General features: G+C 36.6%; 5 protein-coding genes across 10 annotated transcripts; 1 reads left to right on the top strand and 4 right to left on the bottom strand.

Annotated features, from left to right (window-relative positions):
* Positions 1–173: 173 nt before the first annotated feature.
* Positions 174–24,765, top strand: LOC130728755 (protein MEI2-like 4). 6 transcript variants are annotated; one of them, XR_009015771.1, is made up of 17 exons: positions 174–400; positions 1,144–1,257; positions 1,403–1,448; positions 2,040–2,180; positions 2,345–2,765; positions 3,062–3,159; positions 3,238–3,624; positions 3,727–4,342; positions 5,293–5,377; positions 5,774–5,842; positions 5,955–6,134; positions 6,632–6,894; positions 8,082–8,137; positions 14,345–14,383; positions 14,495–14,622; positions 22,065–22,243; positions 24,625–24,765. XR_009015771.1 is itself a non-coding variant. In XM_057580320.1 (12 exons), the coding sequence occupies exons 2-12, from the start codon at positions 1,180–1,182 to the stop codon at positions 6,728–6,730; spliced, it is 2,220 nt and encodes a 739-aa protein (XP_057436303.1). In that variant the 5' UTR covers positions 174–400; positions 1,144–1,179; the 3' UTR covers positions 6,731–7,442. The 6 variants fall into 6 exon arrangements, 1 of the variants encoding a protein (XP_057436303.1); XR_009015772.1 differs by lacking the exons at positions 22,065–22,243; positions 24,625–24,765 and adding an exon at positions 21,176–21,315; XR_009015769.1 differs by lacking the exons at positions 22,065–22,243; positions 24,625–24,765 and having other exon boundaries at positions 14,495–15,030.
* Positions 10,517–12,870, bottom strand: LOC130728759 (heat shock cognate 70 kDa protein-like). Its single transcript, XM_057580323.1, has 2 exons — positions 12,547–12,870; positions 10,517–12,450 (listed from the first exon to the last, which is right to left on the bottom strand). The coding sequence occupies exon 2, from the start codon at positions 12,395–12,397 to the stop codon at positions 10,793–10,795; it is 1,605 nt and encodes a 534-aa protein (XP_057436306.1). The 5' UTR covers positions 12,398–12,450; positions 12,547–12,870; the 3' UTR covers positions 10,517–10,792.
* LOC130728756 (heat shock cognate 70 kDa protein-like) lies at positions 15,181–17,712 on the bottom strand. Its single transcript, XM_057580321.1, has 2 exons — positions 17,122–17,712; positions 15,181–17,027 (listed from the first exon to the last, which is right to left on the bottom strand). The coding sequence occupies exons 1-2, from the start codon at positions 17,339–17,341 to the stop codon at positions 15,370–15,372; spliced, it is 1,878 nt and encodes a 625-aa protein (XP_057436304.1). The 5' UTR covers positions 17,342–17,712; the 3' UTR covers positions 15,181–15,369.
* Positions 19,128–22,066, bottom strand: LOC130728760 (heat shock cognate 70 kDa protein-like). Its single transcript, XM_057580324.1, has 2 exons — positions 21,158–22,066; positions 19,128–21,068 (listed from the first exon to the last, which is right to left on the bottom strand). Exons 1-2 carry the CDS (start codon positions 21,375–21,377, stop codon positions 19,411–19,413), a joined length of 1,878 nt encoding a protein of 625 aa, XP_057436307.1. The 5' UTR covers positions 21,378–22,066; the 3' UTR covers positions 19,128–19,410.
* Positions 22,356–25,114, bottom strand: LOC130728758 (heat shock cognate 70 kDa protein-like). Its single transcript, XM_057580322.1, has 2 exons — positions 24,607–25,114; positions 22,356–24,512 (listed from the first exon to the last, which is right to left on the bottom strand). Exons 1-2 carry the CDS (start codon positions 24,824–24,826, stop codon positions 22,855–22,857), a joined length of 1,878 nt encoding a protein of 625 aa, XP_057436305.1. The 5' UTR covers positions 24,827–25,114; the 3' UTR covers positions 22,356–22,854.
* Positions 25,115–25,860: the final 746 nt, after the last annotated feature.

Raw genomic sequence — 25,860 nt, 5'->3', positions numbered from 1 at the left:
GGGAGCTTCAATATGTGAATCGTACATTCATCACCATTTCAATTCCAATTTCATCCATAAAGATTAGCATGAAGCAACATATAATACAAGGGCACAAAAGTCATTTCACAATGGTCAAATGAGTTTCACAAAGATTTGAAATTGCATTGACGCCCTTCACCGTGTCCCTTCTCACCGGAAAACTCACAGTTCCGGCGAAACCCCGACAAACCCAGTTGAAGTTTCACGGCGGAGAAGAAGTGAAGGTGAGAAAGGAGAGAACTTGAGTTGAAGGGTTGACGTGCATTGCAGGGAATGGCAAAAGGGTATCATCAGAAGCTTTGGATGGAGGATCTTGCACGCCACACATGCCTCCAAAGATCCTCCTTCCTTTTGGAAAATTCCCACCTTGCCTTATGCGGTAATTCATTCGTTTTCTCTCTCTCACATCTTCCTCTCCCTCCTCTTCCTGTTTCATATATGTAGCTGAATTCTTAGCCATCCCATCACTTGTGTGTTGGCTCCAATCCCCCATTTCTACAAAGGTCACTTTATTTTTGCTTTTGGCTTTCCAATTCATACGGGTTTCTGGATTTTCATGAGTTTTGTGTTTGTTTACTTCTTTGAGCTTTGGTTTATGATTTTGTGTTTTTTTTATAGGCAAATATTAGTTGTTATTAATGTTAGTAAATTAGTCATTCTTCAGGGTTCGAACACCGGACCCTTTGCCCTTCATCCCACCCAACCCTTATGTCCCCTAGCTCTTACCATTGAGCTAACCCTCGGGCACATGATTTTGTGCTTCTAATGTGTTAATTATGTTCAATTGAGTTTTTACTTTTGTTGGGGTGAATTTGATATGTTCAAGTTGTTTAGGATCCTCTTGATCTTTCAGAATATTGTTGGATTTGCAATTAATTAATACTATATGTAAAATGTGTCATTGTCGCGTGTTAGTGGATATATATTTATCTTAGTTTGATGTGTCTTAAATTTTTCATGATCTCTCACAATTAAGACTTTTTAAGACCTTTCTTAGAGCTATGCTTTTAATCTGTGTTGAAAGAACGTGGAAGATTTATATGGTGTGTTGTTCCTTGTTTAGTTTTCTTGCTGGAGAGGCAAAATATTAAATTCACTGCCTTGCTTTGCTGTGCTCAACAGATATAAAAGGATTCTAGCTTTTTTCTGGGATTCATCATGCCTTCTGAGACAATGGACTTCAATGGTTTGTCTCCATCGTTGTATTCCTCCCGAGATATTTTTTCATCTACCGAGGTACCTTCTTGTTTCATCTTAAATAGATTCCATCTTGAATTGAACATGGTGTTATTTTTTGAGCTTTAATAAAATTATAGTGATCTAACAATTCTAGCATTTCCAGACCTTATTTATTCCTATTTTCTCTTTTTGTTCTTGGCAGAGGCAGGCTGGATTCTGGAAATCAGATAACCTGCCCAAATGCTATGGTTAGTATTATTAATCTATTTGATTCTCTTATTTATTCTTCTTGTCATGAGTGTGCTACTGAAGAGGTTTCGCGCAATAATCTGGTACCGAATGCCTATTTTTTACCTCTAATGCAATAAGCCTAGTTGTCAGAAGAGCGAGTTGCTAGGCATTTTTCTTTGTTATATAAATTATTAAGGATTTAGGAATCATTTTCATGCTATTTCCATGCAAGATGCGACATTTAAAATCCATATTGTCTTGGTTGCATACTTTTAACACTTTCATCTGATCAACACATCACTAAAAGAGCTTGACTTTTCATGTTTGAGTGGGCTTGTACTTTGCCTCCTTCAATTTTAAAAAAGGATTTTTGCTTGAAAAGGTATCTTGAAACCATTCCTATCCATGCATCTAACAGGCTGTTAGGTTAATCTGTTTCTCAATACCTTTCGTCAATTAACAACTTATGAATGTCATCAACCGGAAGAATACTTAGAAGTCATGTCAACTGTAAGAACAAAAAGCAACTCATAGACATGCATTGATGCACTACTTTGTCGGTACAAATGGAAAATCTAATTACTCTTTGACTTTACCATGTCATTTAGATTCTGATCAGAGAATAAAACCTAGCTTGAATGTACAAGAAGCATCCGATTCTTCAGATAGCCATGAGGTTGATATAATTGCCACTCAGTATGAACGTAACCTCTTCTCAAGTTCCCTGTCAGAGTTGTTTACCAAGAAATGTAAGTTTTATCTTTTCCTGTTAATGTGGCGTTTGTCTCATTTAGTGGAATAGTGAATAGGGTTTCATTGTACTAAACTGAACTCTAAGATGGGTTGGGAGGTATTCTGAGGTTTGTTAAGAAAACAGCTAATATACTATGCGTTTTAACTTCTATTGGTGCAGTGAGATTATCTGCAAATAATGCTTTATATGGACATTCAGTTGATAATGTTACATCCCACTATGAGGATGAGAGGCTTTCTGACTCTATTGAAGAACTTGAGGCTCAAATTATTGGAAATCTACTCCCCAATGATGATGATTTGCTTTCGGGAATGTGTGATGATCATGGTCTCATCACCCAAGGCAGCACTGGTGATGACATGGATGAAGTAGACCTTTTCAGTAGTGTTGGAGGGATGGAATTGGGAGAAGATGATAACTCATCTTCTAGACAAAAGAATTCTGAAATCTTTGGTGGAGCTTTTAACAGTAAACTAGGGCTGTGCAATTCTTCAATTGCTGGTGAACACCCGACTAGAACATTATTTGCGAGAAATATTAATAGTTTCCAGACAAGCCAATCTGGAAACTCAAAAACGCGGTATTCTTCTGTCACATTGCGATACCTTTGCTTCCAACTCTGCTTTTCCTCTGCATATGTTATCTTATTTTTTTTTTGCTCCTGTCACATTGCAATATCATTCAAATCTTGCCTGAAAACTAGTTTCTGCCGCATTTTTGTATGTACTTGTTTCAAGAAATCGATCATGGGATTAGTGTATAATTCCTTGCTGCTAATTGCTTCAAGCTGCCAATTATAGGGTCACCAGGCATTTAATTTGTTACTTAACTTTTAGCTGTCTGTACTAATTCTTCTTTTCTTTTATTTGGCTGCAGTATGATTCAACAGATCCCTTCAGAATTAGAACAAAAAAACTGTAACCTTTTTCTGAATCAGAACTTCCCTCCTTCGAAATCGCCAACTAACTTCCCAGGTAGAGTATATGGTCATCAATTATCAATTTTGCAGCAAAAATATATTTTCCCTCACTGATGTTTGTACACTGGACCAGGCTTGCATGGATCTGGTAGCATGGATGGTGGAACAATTCTAGGTGTTGATCCTACAATATGCACACCATCCACAAATACTGCTTTTAGACATGAGGTCTCTTCAAGCGTTCCTAATACCTCACCATCCCTTGTGAGACTTAAATCAGTTCGAAACCAATGTGAAATCACTGAATCTGGTTCTCCTGGCCAGTTGAATTTTGGTATTCAAGCTGCATCAGCTTTTCATCCTCATTCACATCCAGAATGTCATGGTGGTTTAGCTAATGGTGTTCACCGTAATCCTCGTGGGGTAGAAAACATCAATCTCAATACACATGAAAGAAAAGATAACATGCAGTTCTCTCCAGGAAACTCAAGTGGAGGCTTCATGGAACTCAATGAATGTGGTAGGTCAAAAGTTTCTATTGGTTTGTATATATTTTTTTCTTCATCCTATATGGTTGGTGAATCTATGAATCATTGACCATATTGTTCTCCACTTTTTTCAGTTTTAAGATCCTCTGGTAATGGAAGCTGCCCTCTTCCTGCTCATCATTACAAATGGAGCAACTGTCAGCCTCATGGAATGATGTGGCCAAATTCACCATCGTATTTGGATGGGATTTGTGTGGCCCCTGCTGTGCAAAGATTGCATGCACTCCCTAGGTCACCATCACATATGATGAACACTGTTTTACCCATAAATAACCAGCATCTGCGATCAGCTTCTCTTTGGGACAAAAGACATGCCTATGCAGTGGAATCTCCTGAAGCTTCTGCCTTCCATCCAGGATCTCTTGGGGATATGCGATTTTCCAGTAATACAGCAGCATATTGTGTTGACTTTGTTCCTCATCCCATCTTTCCCCATTTTGGGGGAAGCATTGTTGACCTTCAAATCCTCCCTAAGAATCATGGACTCCATTTCCATGACCAAGGGGACCTGATTTTTCCTGGAAGAAACCACATGAATAATTCATTTGATACTTACAAACAGCGTGCGAGAAGCCGTAGAAACAGTGTTTCAAGCTTGGCTGACATGAAACAATATGATCTTGACATTGACCACATAAGAAGGGGGGAGGATACCCGCACAACACTTATGATAAAGAACATTCCTAACAAGTAAGTTGCATCTTATGTATGACATTGAATAGCTTTTGATTTTTGTGTTTAATTTTTCGCATTCTCTAACGCAAACATTTGTATATTCATTTGGTATGCTTTTGGCTTGTGCTTTCAATTTACTAGAAATTTTAAGTCATCATCCAACCTTTTGATTGATGATAGCTTAAGGATTGACACAGTTTTTTTTATTAAATTGATGCTTGGGCTTGAAACACAAATCTAGGTATCCTCATTCATTGATGAAATAGGTAAATGTCTCCCGAACAACCAGAACTCTTGTATGAGCTAGAAGCTTAAGCAAATTTAATCTTAGCTTGCATTTGGCATTGTTTTAAATGTCTTCTTTTATGAGATTAGCTTTTTTGTAAAAGTTTCTTTTGAAAGAATCATTTTTAGGAATATGAATTTCGCTATGTCATCAAGGATTTCTTTTGGTTTTACTTTGTATAATGTTGATTAAATCTATTGATTAAATCTATTTATGTCAACCCATTTGATTTTCTCTTTTTGATTTGGAAGTAGACAATCCCCTCTTCCTTACTGTTTATTCACAATAGTAGATTATTTGCTGATGCCACATGACAAAAAATTTGCTTTGTTTTGTATAATTGAACGTTTTTTCATGTGCAACGTCACCCAAACAAACATTCATATGGCTTGAGTTTTGCCAGTTGCCAATTCATTTTATTTGTCAGAAATGGAGTGGGTGATTTGGGGTTTAGGCATTTAATTCCTTTCATTTGTTTTAAGCTCGTTTCGAAACCATGCTCTAAACACTAACAGTCCATGGCCATATAAACCATAATTCTTAGCCTATAGGAGACTTTGTTGTGTGTCTTAAATTGGTTTTGCTGCAAATGAGGAACTTGTCCCCAGTTTTAGACTTTTCATTTATATCATTTTTTTAAACTTCAATTTTTCATGGACTATGACTTGCACACTTGCAGGTATACTTCCAAGATGCTGCTGGCTGCAATCGATGAATGCCATAAAGGAACTTATGATTTTGTGTATCTACCAATTGATTTCAAAGCAAGTGCTTTTTTCTTTTTAATCGATTGGAATTCAGGGTCCATTTGTTTTGGAAAGAATATTTTCTAGAAAATATTTGCTGTACTTTCTCTGTTTTGTGTTATAGTCAAAGGAAAATACTTTCTTGGTTTTTTTGCATCCTATTTAAGGAAGAGAGAATGAATTACACTTTCCACATGGAAAGTCATTTTCCTAAGCAAATCAAACAAGAAGGAAGTTCAGGAAATGCATCAATTTTTTGTGAAAATGTTTTTCAGGAGACATGAAACTGTCTTTTATGGAACAAATCCACTATCAAGTTCTTTTCCGTAAGGACAAATGGACTCGTAATATATAATTTATTTCAGTATTCCTTTTTTTTCATCATTATTCATACGGAATCAGCATTAATTGCAGAACAAATGCAATGTTGGATATGCATTCATCAACATGACTAATCCCAGCTTGATTATACCATTCTATCAGGTTAGCTACAAAAAATGTGGTTAAAATTATAATCACCCACTCTCAACATGTCTGGCCACACATACTCAAGCCCTTTACTCATAGATTAAACCTTATTGTGCAATTCTGGCAGGTGTTCAATGGAAAGAAATGGGAGAAATTTAACAGCGAGAAAGTGGCATCACTAGCATATGCTCGCATACAAGGGAGAGCAGCACTTATTGCTCACTTCCAAAATTCAAGCTTGATGAATGAGGATAAGCGCTGCAGGCCCATCCTGTTCAATGCTGATGGCCCTAATGCTGGTGATCAGGTACAAATTTCCTTTAAAATCCGTTTATCTGCTACATTACATGCATCCCTTCCCTGCTTCAAGCATAACATATAATCTAAGCAAGCCATTTAAAATTTGCAGTTCTCTCTTCTTTTTCTCTAAGTGTTAAGGTCCCACATTGAACAGAGATATGACCAAAATATACTCACCCCTAAGCTAGCTTTTGGGGTAGAGTAATGCCTAACCCAAATTCTAATATAATATCAGAGTCTATCCTAAATTAGTTTATTGGAGACCACCCATGTATGGGCCTCCAGCAAATGTTTATTCCTGCAAATTCCGCGCTCCATATGTCTAGCCCTGGGTGTAAGGGGTGTGTTAAGGTCTCACGTTCACTAGAGATATGAGCAAAATATTCCTGATAAATGGTAGAGCAATCTTCACCCCTAAACTAACTTTTGGGGTAAAGCTAAGCCTAACCCAAATTCTAATACTTAGAGAGTAAGCTACAGCTACTAACTTTGCTAGTGACACAGGTTCCTTTCCCAATGGGAGTTAATGTTCGCAACAAATTTGGAAGAGCGAGAAACAACACTCATGAGGATAACTTACAAGGGAGCTCTTCTAGTTTTTGAAACTGCCAGCCCCCATCTGGTGGAGACAGTATTTCAAAGGAAGCAGACTAAGGAAGTCACATTTTGTTTCTTCTGCCATCTCATCAACTTTAGTGGGCACTAAACTTTATGAATCCAAGTAACTTGGTCACATTAATGAAGCTGCTCATATGAGGAGTATGCAGGTACCTATACTTACCTTAAGCCAAGAAGTTTTCAGTTTTTTCGGGCTTTTGTAATTAAATCCCAGACATGTCGGAAATATGAGCATCATGAGGAGCGGTCACAACTTACAACTATTAAATGTGAATGTCAAAAGATTACATGTAAAGGAGTTTCTGAAGTGTGAACATTGGAGAGTCTTTTATACTGGTTTGAGGGGAATACTGAGTCTGTACCAGTTTTCCTTTGTTTCCCCTCTTCCCCCTCTCTGTTCTGTGTTTTCTTCATTTTCTTTATGTAAGTTGTAGATTTTGCTTTGTCAGATTTGGGGTTCATCTGTCATCCCAAACTCCTATGTGGAAATTTTGATGAACTAGTTATGAATTGGGCACAAGCTTTCTTCTATACATATTTTGATTGTTCATAATTTTAATATTTGATGTGCATGCATACTCTTTCACTCCTCTTTTTCTTATATTGACATTATTGCCTTCTTTATTACTAGTAATAAGCCGTATTTGAATTTTCAGAATTTGTTATCTAAAGTGAGTAAGGAATTTTAGAGAGTAAAGTGTGGAGTATAATCCTTGTGAGAAATATAAAAATAAACTATTCATGTGTCTCTGGTATTCACCCAGTAGATAAAACAGATAAGCTTTTTGGATCGTTGGTTCATGATAATTAAAAAAACAATAATGCTCGAAAGTGCTTCATTCACTTTTGGAGGAGTCAAATTATAACACTACAAGAAAACGTTGGATTACCGGCGTTGGCCGTCGGTATTGTTCGGCTTTACCAACGGCTTTGGCGTCGGTAGAAAAGTTTTAAAAAAGAAAAATTTCTTTACTGATGGCCACAATCATCGGTAACTTGCACCTTTTGGCGGGAACACTGAGCGGGAAAAATTACCGACTGCTATGGTCACCTGTAACATGACTGAAGTACCACACTGTTCAACACCGTCCACATTCCGACAGAATAAGCCATCTGTAAACCTGTCAACGACCACATTAATGACTCCGTTCATATAATCGACAGCCTTGATTGTCGGTATTTTGAAATATTTATAGATTACCGAGACAAGCCTTTGGTAAGCTATAAATACCCGCAATGTCTTTATCATCACACCTTCTCTTTCACATTTCTTCTCATATATTTCTCTTGTTTGAGTTTTTTTCATTTCGTTTTTATTCTAACATTTATTTTGTAGTTTAACTGGCGTGGTTCCTACGAGGTCATATTTATAATGTTTTTCACGTCATCGAGGTTAGTAATCAATTTTTGTTTTGTAAATTTTTATAGTATAATTAAGAATACTGAGCATGTATAATCAGAAATGTTTGAAATTAGTATATGTGAGCATGTGTCATTACAATTGTATGGAATTAAGAAAGTTAAGACTGGTGTAGATATGTGAAATGTATAATTATAAATTAGGTTAAAAATATGTGAGTATATATAATGTTGAATATCCTGATACATCCCAAATTGCATAGAAACAAGATGAGGGAGGTATTGCTTTCACACAAAACCTAGTAGTCTAGAGACCTTCAAACGTCGACAAAGGACTGTAAGGTGATACAAATGTCAAGTTTGAAGCTCTTTCAAAATTTAATTTGTTAGCTGTTAAGTAATTTTCATCATTTAATTAATATCTTATTGATGAACGATAATTGTTTGGTGGTGCTTTGAGAACATAGATAGATAAAACTTAGATGAAGATGGATCACAACATTGTCAGAAATGGTATAATAGATTAAAAGTTGAAGTTCTTTCCACCAAGATAATTTCATCCCAAATAAAAGGAGTTATTCTCGTTCAAGCTAACATTACCAATGGTCTAAACAGTTGGTGAATTTCTGACGGCAAAAGATGTTGGTAAGGTAACGAAGCCGTCGGTAACTTTTGAGTGAAACCTGTCAGTAACAGTTGCTGACGGATTCCGAGCCGCCGGTACTCCGCCGGAAACCTGACTGTACCAATGGTTTTTGGTCGTTAATGAGTTTTCTTTAGTGTATAACTACAATCTTAAACCTACTCTTTCCAAAGATGACAACCACTTCAATTTAGACAGTGCAACATGAGTTTTAGTATAGAGTTTGTTTCAACAAATTTATACATGCATCACATAAAGAGTTTCTTTGGCAAAACGTAGCTAAAACTTGAAACTGAAAACTGATAAGCAAGAAACCGAGCTTTATGTTCGCTCATAGATGTATGGTCAGGTCCATGATTTATAGCAGCGATAACTGTATTGAACTCGATAGGAAGAGATTCAAGTAGAATCTCAAATAAATCGTGTCGTGGTATTAGATCACCAATAGAAGCTAGGGAATCTGAAATTTCTTGAACACAAAAAGTTCAGATATAGAACGGTCACCTTTGGCAAGAGATTCCAGTCCAGGTCGTACTTGACGAGATGATATTGGAAGAATTCATGAATCTTGTCCCAAACTTGCCATGAGTGACGACATGAAAGCACTCTAGGTAAGAAAGATTCAGCACTGGTGGAAAGGAGCCATGCATATAGTAGTGAATTGCGTTCCTCCTAATCAGTGTAGCTCGGATTGACATTATCACTGTTCTGACTAGGTTCAGTGAGATAACGCAGAGGAATGATAGGAATAGGCCACGCCTACCTTCTTTTCTTAGAGAAAGGCATAGAGTAATGGCAAGATCAGCCTAAGGAACTATCAATTGCTCGGCTACTATTGCTTTAGCGGGTATAGAGGTCTATTTGCCAGAAAGATTAACAGCAAAGTGGTGGCTGTGAAGAATTCCTTCAACTTGTTGCCTCCATTTTAGGAAGTTTTTCTCATCAAGTTTGATAGAGATTGAATGAGAAAAGGCTGAAGAATTCACCGGTGCAGTGGTTCTCATTGGTGATGGAGAAGATTTTTCTGGTGAAGTTGGAGTAGGAGAGGTAGGGGAAGCCATGGATGAGCTCAAAATAAGCTCATGATACCATATTTAGAAACAGAGGATATAGATTGATAAAGTACTCTGAATGAAAAGTGGTTTCATTGATTGCTGAAGAAAACAACAAAATACGCTAAAACTATTGAAAATAATAATAATAATAAGTAATTAGTAAATATATTTATACTTAAGTGTTGTATTTTCATCAGAGTAAATGAATACTTTAGAATAGAACATATTATTTTAATGTATTAGATCATACGCATCACAGGATGTAACACTAGTGCTCTGTTATTCTTCATTTCAATTTGAGGATGCTTGCTTACTTTCTAAATTAGTTTTGATCTGAATCATCATTTCTGGTTTGGGAGTGCTTGCTTTGATTATTAATGTACTCCATTATTGATTCTTCAAAATATATTTGACCCTACCAACTAATAAAACAGCCTCATGTAAACATTTTTCCAAACACAGCTCCACACACAAGCTAGAATTTAATGTGCACAACTTGATTCAAAACTAGCTTTCCTATGTAACTGGTTGCTTTGAATCAAAACTTTCTATTGACCAAAAAACAAGAATAACAACTTTCTGTTTCCAAAAGAGAAAACAACAAAAACAGAATGACAATGGAAGAGATGACCTAACATAAAACACACATACTCCTGAGAACAAGCCATATGAGTAAGAGGATCAATTCAGGAGGAAGCATGTTGAGTGTCTAATAGTAAGTTTGATTCAACTTTTCCCCCTCTTTGAATCAAAGTCTAAGCTCCAGCACCACACAGAAGCTAATCAGATGAGATTCTCTCAATTGATTTTCGCTATAAACGTGATTATAAAACACATTTCCAAAGATGCATTAAGTCAACAACGTAACAATTTAAACATATTTAAAGATATCAACTTCAAATATAAATGAACTTAAACTATTTCCTAATAATCTTATAATAAAGGTTTTTGTTATCAAAGATAAAATGACTAGTCCGTACAAGCAAAACTCTAATAAAAGGAAAAGAACAAGTCAATCTTGCCTATAATGCGTTTAAACATGCGCTGTAGCTTCTTTACATAATCCTCAAGGACCTCTATTTTATCTTTTTGACTATTTCCACCATCAAGCAAATTTGTGGCCTTTGTAATTGCAGAACTGATCTTCTCCTTTTCTTTTGAGCTAAGCTTTGAGTTAATATAATCATTCTTCAAAGCTTTCCTCATCTTGTAAATGTATTCATCCAAAGAATTCATTGCATTGGCCTTTCTAAGGAATTTCTTATCTTCAGCCTGGAATCTCTCAGCTTCTTGAATCAATCTTTTAATTTGTTGGGTTGATAGCCTCCCTTTGTCATTGGTTATGGTGATCCCGTTCTTACTACCAGTGGTTATATTCTTAGCAGAAACAGTTAGAACCCCATTTTCATCGATAGCAAAGCATATATCATGACAATTTCCGCGAGGAGCACGAGGAATGCCGGAAAGAACAAAGGAACCCAACAAATTGTTATCACTGGCTATTGCTCTCTCACCCTCATAAACCGCAATCAAGACACTGGTTTGGTTATCTTTCACTGTCATGTAACCCTTTGTCTTCTTGACAGGAATGGTAGTATTCCTTGGAATCACCACACTCATGATATCTCCTTTTAGTGATGTACCAAGAGACAGCGGTGTAACATCAGAAAGCACCAGGTTTGGGACATTCTTAATGCTTCCACTCAGCAAAGCAGCCTGGACAGCAGCACCATAAGCAACAGCCTCATCAGGGTTGATGCTCTTGCAGAGATCCTTCCCCTTGAAAAATTCCTGCAATAACTCCTGCACTTTGGGAATCCTAGACGAGCCACCAACAAGGACAACATCATCTACACTACTCTTGTCCATCTTAGCATCATTGAGGCACCTATCCACTGTTTCTATACATTCTCTAAACATGTCCATGTTAAGTTCCTCAAACCTTGCACGAGTGATAGAGGAACAGAAATCAATGCCCTGATACAAACAATCTACCTCAACTGTGGTACATGTAGTCGATGAGAGTGTCCTTTTGGCCCTCTCGCAAGCACTTCTCAACCTCCTCAGGGCTTTAGGATTTCCACTAATATCCAATTTGCTCTTCCTTTTGAACTCCTCTACAAAGTAGTTCACCATTCTATTATCGAAATCCTCTCCTCCTAAGTGAGTATTTCCTGCAGTGGATTTAACTTTGAAGTCCTTACCTTTAATTGAAAGGAGAGACACATCAAAAGTACCACCTCCAAGATCAAAGATGAATATGTTTCGCTCTTCATCACAATTAGTTGTCTTGTCCAAGCCATATGCAATAGCTGCAGCTGTGGGTTCATTGATTATCCGCTTAACATTGAGACCAGCAATCACACCTGCATCTATAGTGGCTTTGCGCTGAGAGTCATCGAAATAAGCCGGCTCAGTAATAACTGCATTCTTGACAGGTGACTGCAGATATGCCTCAGCAATCTCACACATCTTTGTGAGTACCATGGATGATATTTCCTCTGCAAAAAGGTGCTTCTCCTTACCCTTATACTTAACAAGGATCATGGGTTTGTCATCAACACCGGCAATAACCTTGAATGGCCATAACATCATATCATTTTTGATAATGGGATCACTATGCTTCCTACCAATCAACCTCTTAGCATCTGCATAAATAATAACAATTATCAACTATGTATCATTTGTCCTGCTTAACGTAAACATCTAAAGGAGGATAGTCATGAAAGTAGAAAATATTTTACCAAAGACAGTGTTCTCAGGGTTTGTAGCAGCCTGATTCTTAGCAGCATGACCAATCAACCTTTGATCATCAGTGAAAGCGACAAAGGAGGGAGTAATTGTGTTGCCTTGTTCATTGTGAATGATCTCTACTCTGCCATGTTGCTCCTTCCAAACTGCAACGCACGAGTACGTGGTGCCGAGGTCGATTCCTATGGCACATCCCTCATCCTTTTGCCCATTCTTTCCTTCAATCTAGCAAAAGAAACGTTGTGAAAAGAACTGAGTTGAGGTTTGGCAAGAATAGAATGGTGAAAAGCTAAACTTAAGTTCAGTTTTATGGGTCACATGAGATTGTTATTTTTTTAATTTATCTATTTACTTATTTAAAAAACTGTTTTTATCTTATATCTTTTTGTTGCCATTTTATCTTTATGTTTACTGACACTGAGAACAAGAGGTTGTGCTTCTTCTAATATGTACCTACTCCAAGTCTGCAACTAATAAGATAATTATATCATAATCTATTGTTTGCTGCTCGTAATGGATATGATAACAAAAGCTTCCTTTCTTCCCTAAAACTTATCCTAGATTTTTTTTTGAACTTACTTATCCTAAACCCTAAAACCCTAAACCCTAAAACTTATCCTAGATTCTGTTAGACAAGATAAGATAACTTTTTATTCACATTTCACTCTCACTCCAAATTAACTATATATCTTTTTGTAATATGAATTATACTAATATATAACGGTTTAATTGTGATGCCATGTAGGAAGAATAATTATATTCCTTTTTAATTTTAACTAGTCTGAAACTCGTGCGGTGCATCGGATATACGGCTAACATGAATGACATATTTATATTAAAACATATTAGTTTGAAAATTAAATTGCTTAAACACACATTTTTTTTTTTTTTGGGTAGATGACGCTAAAAGAAAACAAAACTAAGACCTTAAGTGATGAACACCCAACCTATCAGCCGACAACAAAGAATCCAACCCAGCAGGGGGAGCTTGGTAGTAAATGACCTGCACCGAAGACAAGTCCGTGCCAACCTTCGCCATAAAGTCCGTTGGAGCATTACCCTCCCTGAGAGTATGCTGTAAATTCACCCGCAAAGGCCTCCTAAGCAAAAAATGAAAATTTAAAATATAAAAAATGAAAATTTAAAATACTAATGTATGCATATATGTCATATTTTTGAATATATTTACTCCTAAAATTATTAAAAAATATACTTACTTTATTTTTTATTTTAATTAAAATAAATATATATTTTTTTATTTGGTAAAAATCAATTGGGTGTGAATTTGCACCGGCAGTGCACAAAATTTTAATCCAATTTGTAAATTTAAAAATACTAAGTCAAAAAATATATTAAGGTAATTATTTATCACTTGTTTTTTTTTTCTTGAAATGATTTATCACTTGTTAGTTGAGTCTGCTCAGTTAGAATTAGGTATCTATAGTCATATACTTATTTTATGATAGACTAAAAATGTTGGTTTCACTTATATAAAAATAGAATTTTTTTTTCCTTATCACTTACTACTACTATCCTATTAATATAGATAATAGAGCATTATGACATTAGAACAACATTTTCAAAAAAGAATTTTTAGGGATGAAAAGATATAAGTTTTTTTACAAGGACCATTTTAAATTAGGATGTATATGTCACGGGCTAAAAACATATTTAACCCATAAAATTTTCACTACTACAAAGGGACAGAGAGTGGCTGTTGTATTGGTTTCTTCTTCCCTACAATGCAGAGCACCACAATTTGTTCACTGTGCGTTTTGATTTTCAATGCAGAGCTTCGCGAAATGTGCATGAAGTTGTCTAGCATTTCTGGTAATTTCATTGCGTTTCCTGCTTAGCTTTGATAAATGGATTTGATTGGCATGAGATTGCGATGTATACTTTCTAATACTGTTCTTGTTATCTCTTTATTTACACCTACAGACAGCACAAATATGAAATTGTGAAGAGGTTTCAAGAGAGGAAGCACATTTGTGCTATTGGAATTGTTGTTGCTAATGCAGCAAATGGTGCCTCTAATATTGTTTTGACTGAACCTGGATTCAGTGCCTGTAAGTGGCTCTAATAAATTAGTCAACTGAGTTTTTAGCTATTGCTTGCTTTTAGCCAATATGATGATGCTGTTGACCTATTGTAGGTAAATAGTATACATTATACTACATCTGTTCCTATTCATCTGTCACAGTTTTGAGAGATTTTTTTATTCCTATTTATCTATCACTTTCAAAATTTCAAGTGGGCGTTAATTATGTTTTACCAGTCATACTCTTAACTTAAAATATCTGTATTTTTTACTCCACACCCGAACTAGATTTTCATGTCCACAACTTGGTTCAAGCCAAGCTTTAGAGCCCTCCTGCTATGTAAGTGGTTGCTTTGAATAACAACTTTCTATTTCCAATTAAAAAACAAAAAAGAGGAAATGACAATGTCAGAGATAACCTAAGCATACAACAATATAACACAAATACCCTGGAGAACAAGTGACATTTATAGTAAGAGTAAGAGTTAGGAGATCAATTGAGAAAACATGTTGAGTGACTTAGTAAGTCTGACTCAACTTTTCCCTTTAATTGACTTCTAGCAACACAGAAACTACCCACATCAGATTCTCTCATAATTGATTTTCAATTTAAACGGGATTAGAAAACGCATTCCTGAAGACGCATTAAGTAAAAAATGGTAACAATTTAAACAAACCACTGAAAATTTAAATAAACTTAAACTATTTCCTAATAATATTAGAGTAAACGTTTTTGCTATCAAAGACAAAATGACTAGTCAGTACAAGCAAAACTCTAATAAAATGCAAAGAGCAAGTCAATCTTGCCTACAATGGGTTTGAACATGCTCTCAAGCTCCTTCACATAATCCTCAAGCACCTCTATTTCAACTGGCTTATTATTACCAGCATCAAGCAAATTTGTGGCCTTTGTGATTGCGGAACTGATCTTCTCCTTTTCTTCTGAGCTAAGCTTTGAATTAATATAATCATTCTTCAAAGATTTCTTCATCTTGTAAATGTAATCATCCAAAGAATTCATTGCATTGGCCTTCCTAAGGAATTTCTTGTCTTCAGCCTGGAATCTCTGAGCTTCTTGTATCAATCTTTTAATTTCTTCAGTCGAGAGCCTCCCTTTGTCATTGGTTATGGTGATCTCATTCTTACTGCCATTGGTTTTTTCCTTAGCGGAAACAGATAAAATGCCATTTTCATCAATAGCAAAGCATACATCAAGAGGATGGCCACGAGGAGTAGGAGGAATGCCCGAAAGAACAAAGGAACCCAGCAAACTGTTATCACTGGCTCTTGCTCTCTCACCCTCATAAACCTCAATCAAGACACGGGATAGGTTATCTCTATCTGTTGTGTAACCCTCTGTCTTCTTTACAGGAGTAGTAGTATTCCTAGGAATCACTACACTCATGATATCTACTTGGACTAATATACCAAGAGACAGCGGTGTAACATCCGACAACACCAAGTTTGGAACGTTCTTTATGCCTCCACTCAGCAAAGCAGCCTGAACAGCAGCACCATAAGCAACAGCCTCATCAGGGTTGATGCTCTTGCACAGATCCTTCCCCTTGAAAAAATCCTGCAATAACTCCTGCACTTTTGGAATTCTAGAAGATCCACCAACAAGGACAACATCATGTACACTACTCTTGTCCATCTTAGCATCGTTGAGGCACTTATCCACTGTTTCTATACATTCTCTAAACATGTTCATGTTAAGTTCCTCAAACCTTGCACGAGTGATTGAGAAACAGAAATCAATGCCTTGAAATAAAGAATCTACCTCCACTGTGGTACATGTAGTCCATGAGAGTGTCCTTTTTGCCCTCTCGCAAGCACTTCTCAACCTCCTCAGGGCTTTAGAATTTCCAGCAATATCCAATTTGCTCTTCCTTTTGAACTCCTCTACAAAGTATTCCACCATTCTGTTATCAAAGTCCTCTCCTCCTAGGTGAGTATTTCCAGCAGTAGCTTGAACTTTGAAGTCCTTACCTTTAATTGTAAGGAGAGACACATCAAAAGTACCACCACCAAGGTCAAAGATGAATATACTTCGCTCTTCCTCACAATTAGTTCTCTTTTCCAGGCCATATGCAATAGCTGCAGCTGTGGGTTCATTGATTATCCGCATAACATTTAGACCTGCAATGGTGCCAGCATCTATGGTGGCTTTGCGCTGAGAGTCATTAAAATAAGCCGGCACGGTGATAACTGCATTCTTAACAGGTGACTCCAGATATGCCTCTGCAATCTCTCGCATCTTTGTGAGAACCATGGATGATATTTCCTCAACAAAAAGATGCTTCTCCTTACCATGATACTTGACGACAATCATGGGCTTGTCATCAACACCCGCAATAACCTTGAATGGCCATAACATCATATCATTTTTTATAATGGGATCACTATGCTTCCTACCTATCAACCTCTTAGCATCTGCACAAATAATAACAATTATCAACTATTTATCATTTGACCTGCTTAATGTAAACATTTAAATGAGGGTAGTAATAAAAGTTGAAAATTTCACCAAAGACAGTGTTCTCAGGGTTTGTAGCAGCCTGATTCTTAGCTGCATCACCAATCAACCTTTGATCATCAGTGAAAGCAACAAAGGAGGGAGTAATTTTGTTGCCTTGTTCATTCTGAATAATCTCTATTCTGTCTTCGGTCTCCTTCCAAACAGCAACACACGAGTAAGTGGTGCCTAGGTCAATTCCTATGGCACATCCCTCACCATTTTTGGCCATGCTTTCTTTCAATCTAACACAAGAAACGTTGTTGAGGTTTGGCAAGAATAGAATGGTGAAAAACAAAACTTAAGTTCAGTTTATTTTAATGAGAACCAGGGCAGAATCTTGTTTGTTTTTAATCTATCTATTTAAAAAAACTATTTTTATCTTAAAACTTGGCTATCATTTTATCATCTTTAATTTGACTTAGTCATCAGTGAGATCCCAACAAATCCCACTTTTCCCTCATGTGTTTGTAACAACTGAGAGGCATGATTCCGATTTTTGTTCACTGGATCTGAGAAGTGAGACCAACATGTTCTCTTTGCTCAACTGATGTATTTATTACTCCCTCAAATTTACTTTAGACTTTAGAGTCCATTTGGTTGGTGGAAGAAAAAACATGCGTAATTATATCATATTCTGTTTTTTTTTTTGAAATTCATATTCTGTTGTTTGTAGGGTGAAAAATATATGGAAACAAATTTTCATACAGGTTTCAGCCTCACTCCAAATTTAAATTATTTAATTAACTATTTATATTTTTATAATTTGAAATATTCTAATTTATGAATGTAAAATTACTAATTTTAATACATATTAATTTATCACTTTTTAGTTGCTGTTTCTCAGTTAATTTTATTTAGCTAGTCATATAATTATTTTTTTGAAATCCATATAATTTTAATTTTAAAATAGACTAACTTATAAAAAGCTAAAAAAGTTGATTTTATTTTTTCATATAAAAGTAGATGAATCTTTCCTTATCACTCGTGTCACTACTGAATTAATATTATTCTGCTATTTATACCAGTTAAAATTAAAAAAATTAATTATTTTGTGAGACTAAAATAGTCGTTTGATTTTTAAACTTTGTCGACAATGGTTGATTCACCTGCTGTCTAAACCCTTGAGCGTTAGGCGGCTTATTGGCCACAATGGCTAACTGTGCCTGCCTAAATTGTGGGGGAGGCGTCTGGTAGTGAGCTGCCAGTGGAATCTGTGGTTCGCAAAACAGTTGCTCATGTATAACTCCACACACTTGGTTGTTCGCTGCGGGCTAATTCTTGTGCTACGACTAACCTGCTTCTTCGGCTTACCTTTGTAGTTGTTATAGATTTTTTGCATTAGTGCACTTCATATGACGGTCAATCTATGTTTCATGCTCGCACCAAACATATTGAGCTAGACTACCACTTTGTTCATGAGGAAGTAGTCACGGGAGCTCTTGTTACTTTTTACATCCCTACATTAAACCAACTTACAGATGTCTTCACTAAACGCCTAGGATTCATTTCTCACCTTTGGTAGCAAGCTAGGCGTTTATTCAGCTCTACTCGCCAGCTTGAGGAAAATCTTGATATGTGGAAAAGAAAGCCTGCAACATATATGATTTGGGAGAACAACTGACAGCAAGCAACTATTAAGGAAGCACAACCCTTAAACTGTGGCAAGAGACAAGGGTCATTAATATAAGAATTTGATTTAATTTTACTCCTTACTAAGAGTTATAATAGTTGTATATATGTATATAAGTTCTTGAGAGATGAATTAAAAATCATCGCTTCCGTTTTCTCTTTGGAGTGCTTGATTTGATTCTTAGTATACTCTATTGTTAATTCTTCTTAACATATTTGACTCGTCCAATAAATAGACTTCTGTGGAGCACAGCTCCACACACAAGCTAGATTTTCATGACCACAACAACTTGGTCCAAGTTCAGCTAGCTTTCCATCCAGCCATCCTGGTATGTATCTGGTTGCTCTGAATAATAACTTTCTATTTCCAAAAACATAGAGAAAAAAATAATAAAGCAAGAAGTGACTAAAGAATACAACACACATAACAACTAACAAGCACAAATTCTAACAGCATGTTTGATTTCCCTCTGTTTGAATAAACTCTAGTACTGCATAGAAGCAAATAGCAGCAACAGGACATTGTCTCAAATTGATTTTGGCCTTAAAACGTAACTACACAACTTGTTCCAAACATGGACTAAGTTAACCACGGTACCACCGGCTTATCCCAAACAAAATGGCAAGTTTAAAATGAAAAGAAAAAATAAAACTCTAAAATGAAAAGAACTAACAAATCTTACCTATAATATGTTGAAACATGCTCTCAAGCTCCTTTAGATAATCCTCAAGCACCTCTGTTTCATGTAGCTGATTATTACCACCATCAAGCAAATTTGTGGCCTTTGTAATTGCAGAACTAATCTTCTCATTTTCTTCTGAGCAACTCTTCAAAGCGTTCCTCATCTTGTAAATGTAGTTATCCAAAGCATTCATTGCATTGGCCTTCTTAAGGAATTTTTTATCTTCGGCCTGAAAACTCTCAGCTTCTTCAATCAGTCTTTTAATTTCTTCAGTCCTCAACCTTTCTCTGTCATTGGTTATGGTGATCTCATTCTCATTGTCTGTTGTTCTTTCTTTAGCAGAAACAGTTAGTCTACCATTTTCATCTATAGCGAACGTTACATCCAATATATGGCCGCGAGTAGCAGGAGCTAAGCCAGAAAGATGAAAAGAACCCAACAAATTGTTATCACTTGCTCTTGCTCTCTCACCCTCATAAACCTGAATCCGGGTTTTAGCTCTGTAGCCCTCAGAAACCTGACTCCGCCAGGTTCTGGATTGGTTATCTACACGTGTATGGTAACCCATCGTCTTCTTTACAGGAATGGTAGTATTCCTAGGAATCACCACATTCATAATATCTCCTTTTACTGATATACCAAGAGACAATGGTGTAACATCAAACAGCACAAAGTTTGGAACATTCTTAATGCCTTCACTCAGTAAAGCAGCCTGGACAGCAGCACCATATGCAACAGCCTCATCAGGGTTGATGCTCTTGCACAGATCCCTCCCCTTGAAAAAGTCCTGCAATAACTCCTGCAGTTTTGGAATCCTAGAAGATCCACCAACAAGGACAACATCATGTACACTACTCTTGTCCATCTTGGCATCACTGAGGCACCTATCCACTGTCTCTATACATTCTCTAAACATGTTCATGTTAAGTTCCTCAAACTTTGCACGAGTGATTGAGGAACAGAAATCAATGCCCTGAAATAAAGAATCCACCTCAATTGTGGTACATGTAGTCCATGAGAGTGTCCTTTTGGCTCTCTCGCAAACACTTCTCAACCTCCTCAGGGCTTTAGGATTTCCACTAATATCCAATTCGCTCTTCCTTCTGAACTCTTCTACAAAGTATTCCACCATTCTGTTATTAAAGTCCTCTCCTCCTAGGTGTGTGTTTCCAGCAGTGGCTTTAACTTTGAATTCATTTCCTTTAATTGTAAGGAGAGACACATCAAAAGTACCACCACCAAGGTCAAAGATGAATATATTTCTCTGTTTCTTACAATTAGCTCTCTTGTCAAGGCCATATGCAATAGCGGCAGCTGTGGGCTCATTGATTATACGCATAACATTGAGGCCAGCAATGGCACCAGCATCTATTGTGGCCTTGCGCTGAGAGTCGTTAAAGTAAGCAGGTACAGTTATAACTGCATTCTTAACAGGTGACTCCAAATATGCCTCAGCAATTTCTTGCATCTTCGTGAGAACCATGGATGATATTTCCTCAGCAAAAAGATGCTTCTCCTTACCGTGATACTTAACAACAATCATGGATTTGTCATCAACACCCGCAATAACCTTGAATGGCCATAACATCATATCATTTTTGATAATGGGATCACTATACTTCCTACCAATTAACCTCTTAGCATCTGCATAAATAATAATATTACTCAACTATCATTTTTCCTGCTTGAGTGTAAACATTTAGAAGAGGATAGTAATAAATAGAGAATTTTACCAAAGACAGTGTTCTCAGGGTTCGTAGCAGCCTGATTCTTGGCAGCAGCACCAATCAACCTTTGATCATCTGTGAAAGCAACAATGGAGGGAGTTACTTTGTTGCCTTGTTCATTGTGAATGATGTCTACTCTGCCATGTTGCTCCAGCCAAACTGCAACACATGAGTACGTGGTGCCAAGGTCAATTCCTATGGCACATCCCTCACCATACTTGCCCATTCTTTCTTTCAATCTAACAAAGAAGCTTTGTGAAAAGAACTAAATTAAGGTTTGGCAAGATTAATAGAATGGTGAAAAACAAAACTTAAGTTCTGTTTTATGTGTCACTGACATTAAACCAGGCCTGAATATTAAGCTCAGTTTTATGGGTCACGTGAGAACACCTGAATATTATATTTTTAGTTTATCTATTTATTTATTTGAAAATCTGTTTTTATCTTATTTCTTTGTAACCATTTTCTCCATGTTTAATTTTACTTAGTCAGTGAGAACCCTAGACCCTAGTCCCACATTTCCCTCATATGCGTTTGTATTGTAACTACTTAGAGGCATGATTCTTTCTCCCCTAAAATTTATACTGATAGGAAAGAGGAGACTGTGTTAGACAAGATAAGATGACAAATTTTTATTCACATTTTACCATCATCCCAAATTAAAATGATTTAACTATATCTTTTTATAACTTGAAATATACTAATTTATAAATGTAAAAATGCTAATTTTAATAATATATTAAGTTCATGAGTTCAATGTGCATGAGATTGTCTTGCATTTCTGATAATTTCATAGTGTTCCTGCCTAAGATAAACCTAGCTTTGATAAATGGATTTGAGGGGCATGAGATTGTGATTTATACTTTCTAATACTGTCCTTGTTATCTCTTATTTACAAATTACACATACATAGCACAAATGTGAAATTGTAAAGAGGTTGCAACTTGCAAGAGAGGAAGCACATTTGTGAAATGACTGGAGATGGTGCCAACGGTGCTCCTGCTTTGAAGAATGCTGGTATTGGAATTGTTGTTGCTGGTGCTGCAAGAGGTGCCTCTAATATTGTTTTGACTGAACCTGGATTCAGTGCCTGTAAGTGCCTCTAATAAATTAGTCAATTGCTTGCTTTTAGCCAATGTGATGTTGTTTACCTGTTGTAGTAAATAGTATGAATTTTGAAAGGCTTGAAATAATTCTTAATAGTGTTAGAGAAATTAATGTGTCAAAATTAATAAGATAGATAAATGAGATATTAAGAAGTTACTTTTACTAAAATCAAGATATCTTTCCAAATAAAAAAGAAAGAGAAAATGACAATGGAAGGGATGACCTAAGCATACAACAATACAACACACATACCCTGGAGAACAAGCCACATTATAGCAAGAGTGTGAGTTAAGGGATTAATTTAGGAAGTATGTTGAGTGACTAATAGTAAGTTTTATTCAACTTCCCCCCCGAATAAATTCTAGCACCCAAAGAAGCTACTCACATGAGATTCACTTTTAACGCGATTATAAACACGCATTCCCGAAGATGAATTCAGTCAACAACAGTAACAATTTAAACATGTCCACAGAAAATTTAAATAAGCTTAAACTATTTCCTACAAATATTAGAATAAAGGTTTTTGCTATCAAAGACAAAATGTCTTTCCGAAGAAGAAAATAAAAAGACAATGACAAGGCAGTGCAAGCAAAAGTCTAGTAAAATGAAAAGAACAAGTCAATTTTGCCTACAATGGGTTCAAACATGCTCTTAATCTCCTTTGCATAATCCTCAAGCACCTCTATTTCACCTGGCTTATTGTTACCACCATCAAGCAAACTTGTAGCCTTTGTGATTGCAGAACTGATCTTCTCCTTTTCATCTGAGCTAAGCTTTGAATTAATATAATCATTCTTCAAAGCTTTCCTCATCTTGTAGATGTAATCATCCAAAGAATTCATTGCATTGGCCTTTCTAAGGAATTTCTTGTCTTCAGCCTGGAAACTCTCAGCTTCTTGAATAAACTTTTTAATTTCATGGGCCGATAGCCTCCCTCTGCCATTGGTTATGGTGATTTCATTCTTACTGCCAGTGGTTTTTTCCTTAGCGGAAACACATAGAATGCCATTTTCATCTATAGCAAAGCATACATGAAAAGGATGGCCACGAGGAGCAGGAGGGAGGCCAGAAAGATCAAAGGAACCGAGCAAATTGTTATCACTTGCTCTAGCTCTCTCGCCCTCATAAACCCGAATCCGGACACTGAATTGGTTATCTAGATTTGTCAAGTAACATTTTGTCTTCTTTACAGGAATAGTAGTATTCCTTGGAATCACCACACTCATGATACCTCTTGTTGCCCAAATACCAAGAGACAGCGGTGTAACATCATAGAGCACCAAGTCAGGAACATTCTTAATGCCTTTGCTCAACAAAGCAGCCTGGACAGCTGCACCGTAAGCAACGGCCTCGTCAGGATTGATACTCTTGCACAGACTCTTCCCCTTGAAAAAATCATCCAATAACTCCTTCACTTTCGGAATCCTAGAAGATCCACCAACAAGGACAATATCATGCACTTTGCACTTGTCAATCTTAGCATCATTGAGGCACCTATCCACTGTCTCCATACACTCTTCAAAGAGGTCCATGTTAAGTTCCTCAAACCTTGAACGAGTGATTGATGAACAAAAATCAATGCCCTGAAACAAACAATCTACCTCAACTGTGGTACATGTAGTCCATGAGAGTGTCCTTTTCGCCCTCTCGCAAGCACTTCTCAACCTTCTTAGGGCTTTAGGATTTCCACTGATATCCAATTTGCTCTTCCTTCTAAACTCTTCTACAAAGTATTCCACCATTCTGTTATCAAAGTCCTCTCCTCCTAAGTGAGTATTTCCTGCAGTGGCTTTGACTTTGAATTCCTTCCCTTTAATTGTAAGGAGAGACACATCAAAAGTACCACCTCCAAGGTCAAAGATGAAAATATTTCGCTTTTTCTTACAATTAGTTCTCTTGTCAAGTCCATATGCAATAGCTGCAGCTGTGGGTTCATTGATTATCCGCATAACATTGAGGCCAGCAATAACACCCGCATCTATAGTCGCTTTACGCTGAGAGTCATTGAAATAGGCCGGCACAGTGATTACTGCATTCTTAACCGGTGACTCCAGATATGCCTCTGCAATCTCTCGCATCTTTGTGAGAACCATGGATGATATTTCCTCAACAAAAAGATGCTTCTCCTTACCATGATACTTAACAACAATCATGGGTTTGTCATTGTCACCCGCAATAACCTTGAATGGCCATAACATCATATCATTTTTGATAATGGGATCACTATACTTCCTACCAATTAACCTCTTAGCATCTGCATAAATATTAATAATTCTCAACTATCTTTTGTCATGCTTGAGTATAAACATTTATAGGAGGATTGTAACTAAAATGAGAAGAGAATTTACCAAAGACAGTGTTTTCAGGGTTTGTTGCAGCCTGATTCTTAGCAGCATCACCAATCAATCTTTGATCATCTGTGAAAGCAACAAAGGAGGGAGTAATTTTGTTTCCTTGGTCATTGTGAATGATCTCTACTCTGCCATGTTGCTCCAACCAAACTGCAACACACGAGTAAGTGGTGCCTAGGTCAATTCCTATGGCACATCCCTCACCATTTTTGGCCATGCTTTCTTTCAATCTAACACAAGAAACGTTGTTGAGGTTTGGCAAGAATAGAAAAACCAGGGCAGAATCTTGTTTGTTTTTAATCTATCTATTTAAAAAAAACTGTTTTTATCTTCGAACTTGGCTATCATTTTGTCATCTTTAATTTGACTTTGTCATGAGTGAGATCCCAATAAATTCCACTTTTCCCTCATGTGTTTGTGACAACTGAGAGGCATGATTCCGATTTTTGTTTACTGGATCTGAGAAGTGATAACAACAGAACTATATTTTACATTTTTCTAAATTATAAAAGAGAATGGCTCAATTTACTCTCCAGGAGTAACTTAAAAAACTTACTCCAAGTCATAGCCATTGGAATTTAAAGGCTAGTATTAACACTCATAATCTATGAAGCACGGACTCGGACACGGACACGGACACGGGCGGGAACGCCAACACGGCTAAACTCCAAAAACACGGATACGGGGACACGGCTTATATATATATATATATATATATATTAAAAACTAAAGCAACATGATTTTTTTGGGTAAGCAAATTTAATTAATAGAAACACTAGGAGTGTTTCAATCCATACAAAGAAGAAAGAAAAAGGGGCAAAACAAAAGAAGCTAAAAACTAGGGAAATAACTACACAAGGTCCTACACTATCTGATGCAACAGCATCCTCAAAATAACAGAAAACCCGAGAACAGAGGATAACAAAATCAACAAAAACTGGAAACATTATAAAGTTTGGAAGACATTAGCAAAAAAAAAAAAATATTTGTATAACAAAGATAAAATTTATCTTTTTTTAGTTAAAAAATAATAAAAAAATAACATAAGTGTCCAATATATGTGTCCAGCCATAAAGGTGTGTCGGCTCATTCTACAAGCCGTGTCGCAGCCGTGTCCGAGCCGAGAAATAATAATTTTTAATTCAGACACGTCTCAGATGTGTCCGACACGTGTCGGAGGCGTGTCGGTCATGTGTCCGTGTCGTCCGCGTGTCGGACACGCGGACACGACTCTGTTTTGAAGTGTCCGTG

This window comes from Lotus japonicus, chromosome 1 (assembly GCF_012489685.1).
Source record: "Lotus japonicus ecotype B-129 chromosome 1, LjGifu_v1.2".
In the NCBI taxonomy this organism is placed as follows: Eukaryota; Viridiplantae; Streptophyta; class Magnoliopsida; order Fabales; family Fabaceae; genus Lotus; species Lotus japonicus.
Note: the sequence above shows the minus strand (reverse complement) of the source record. Positions and strands in the feature narration are given on the sequence as shown.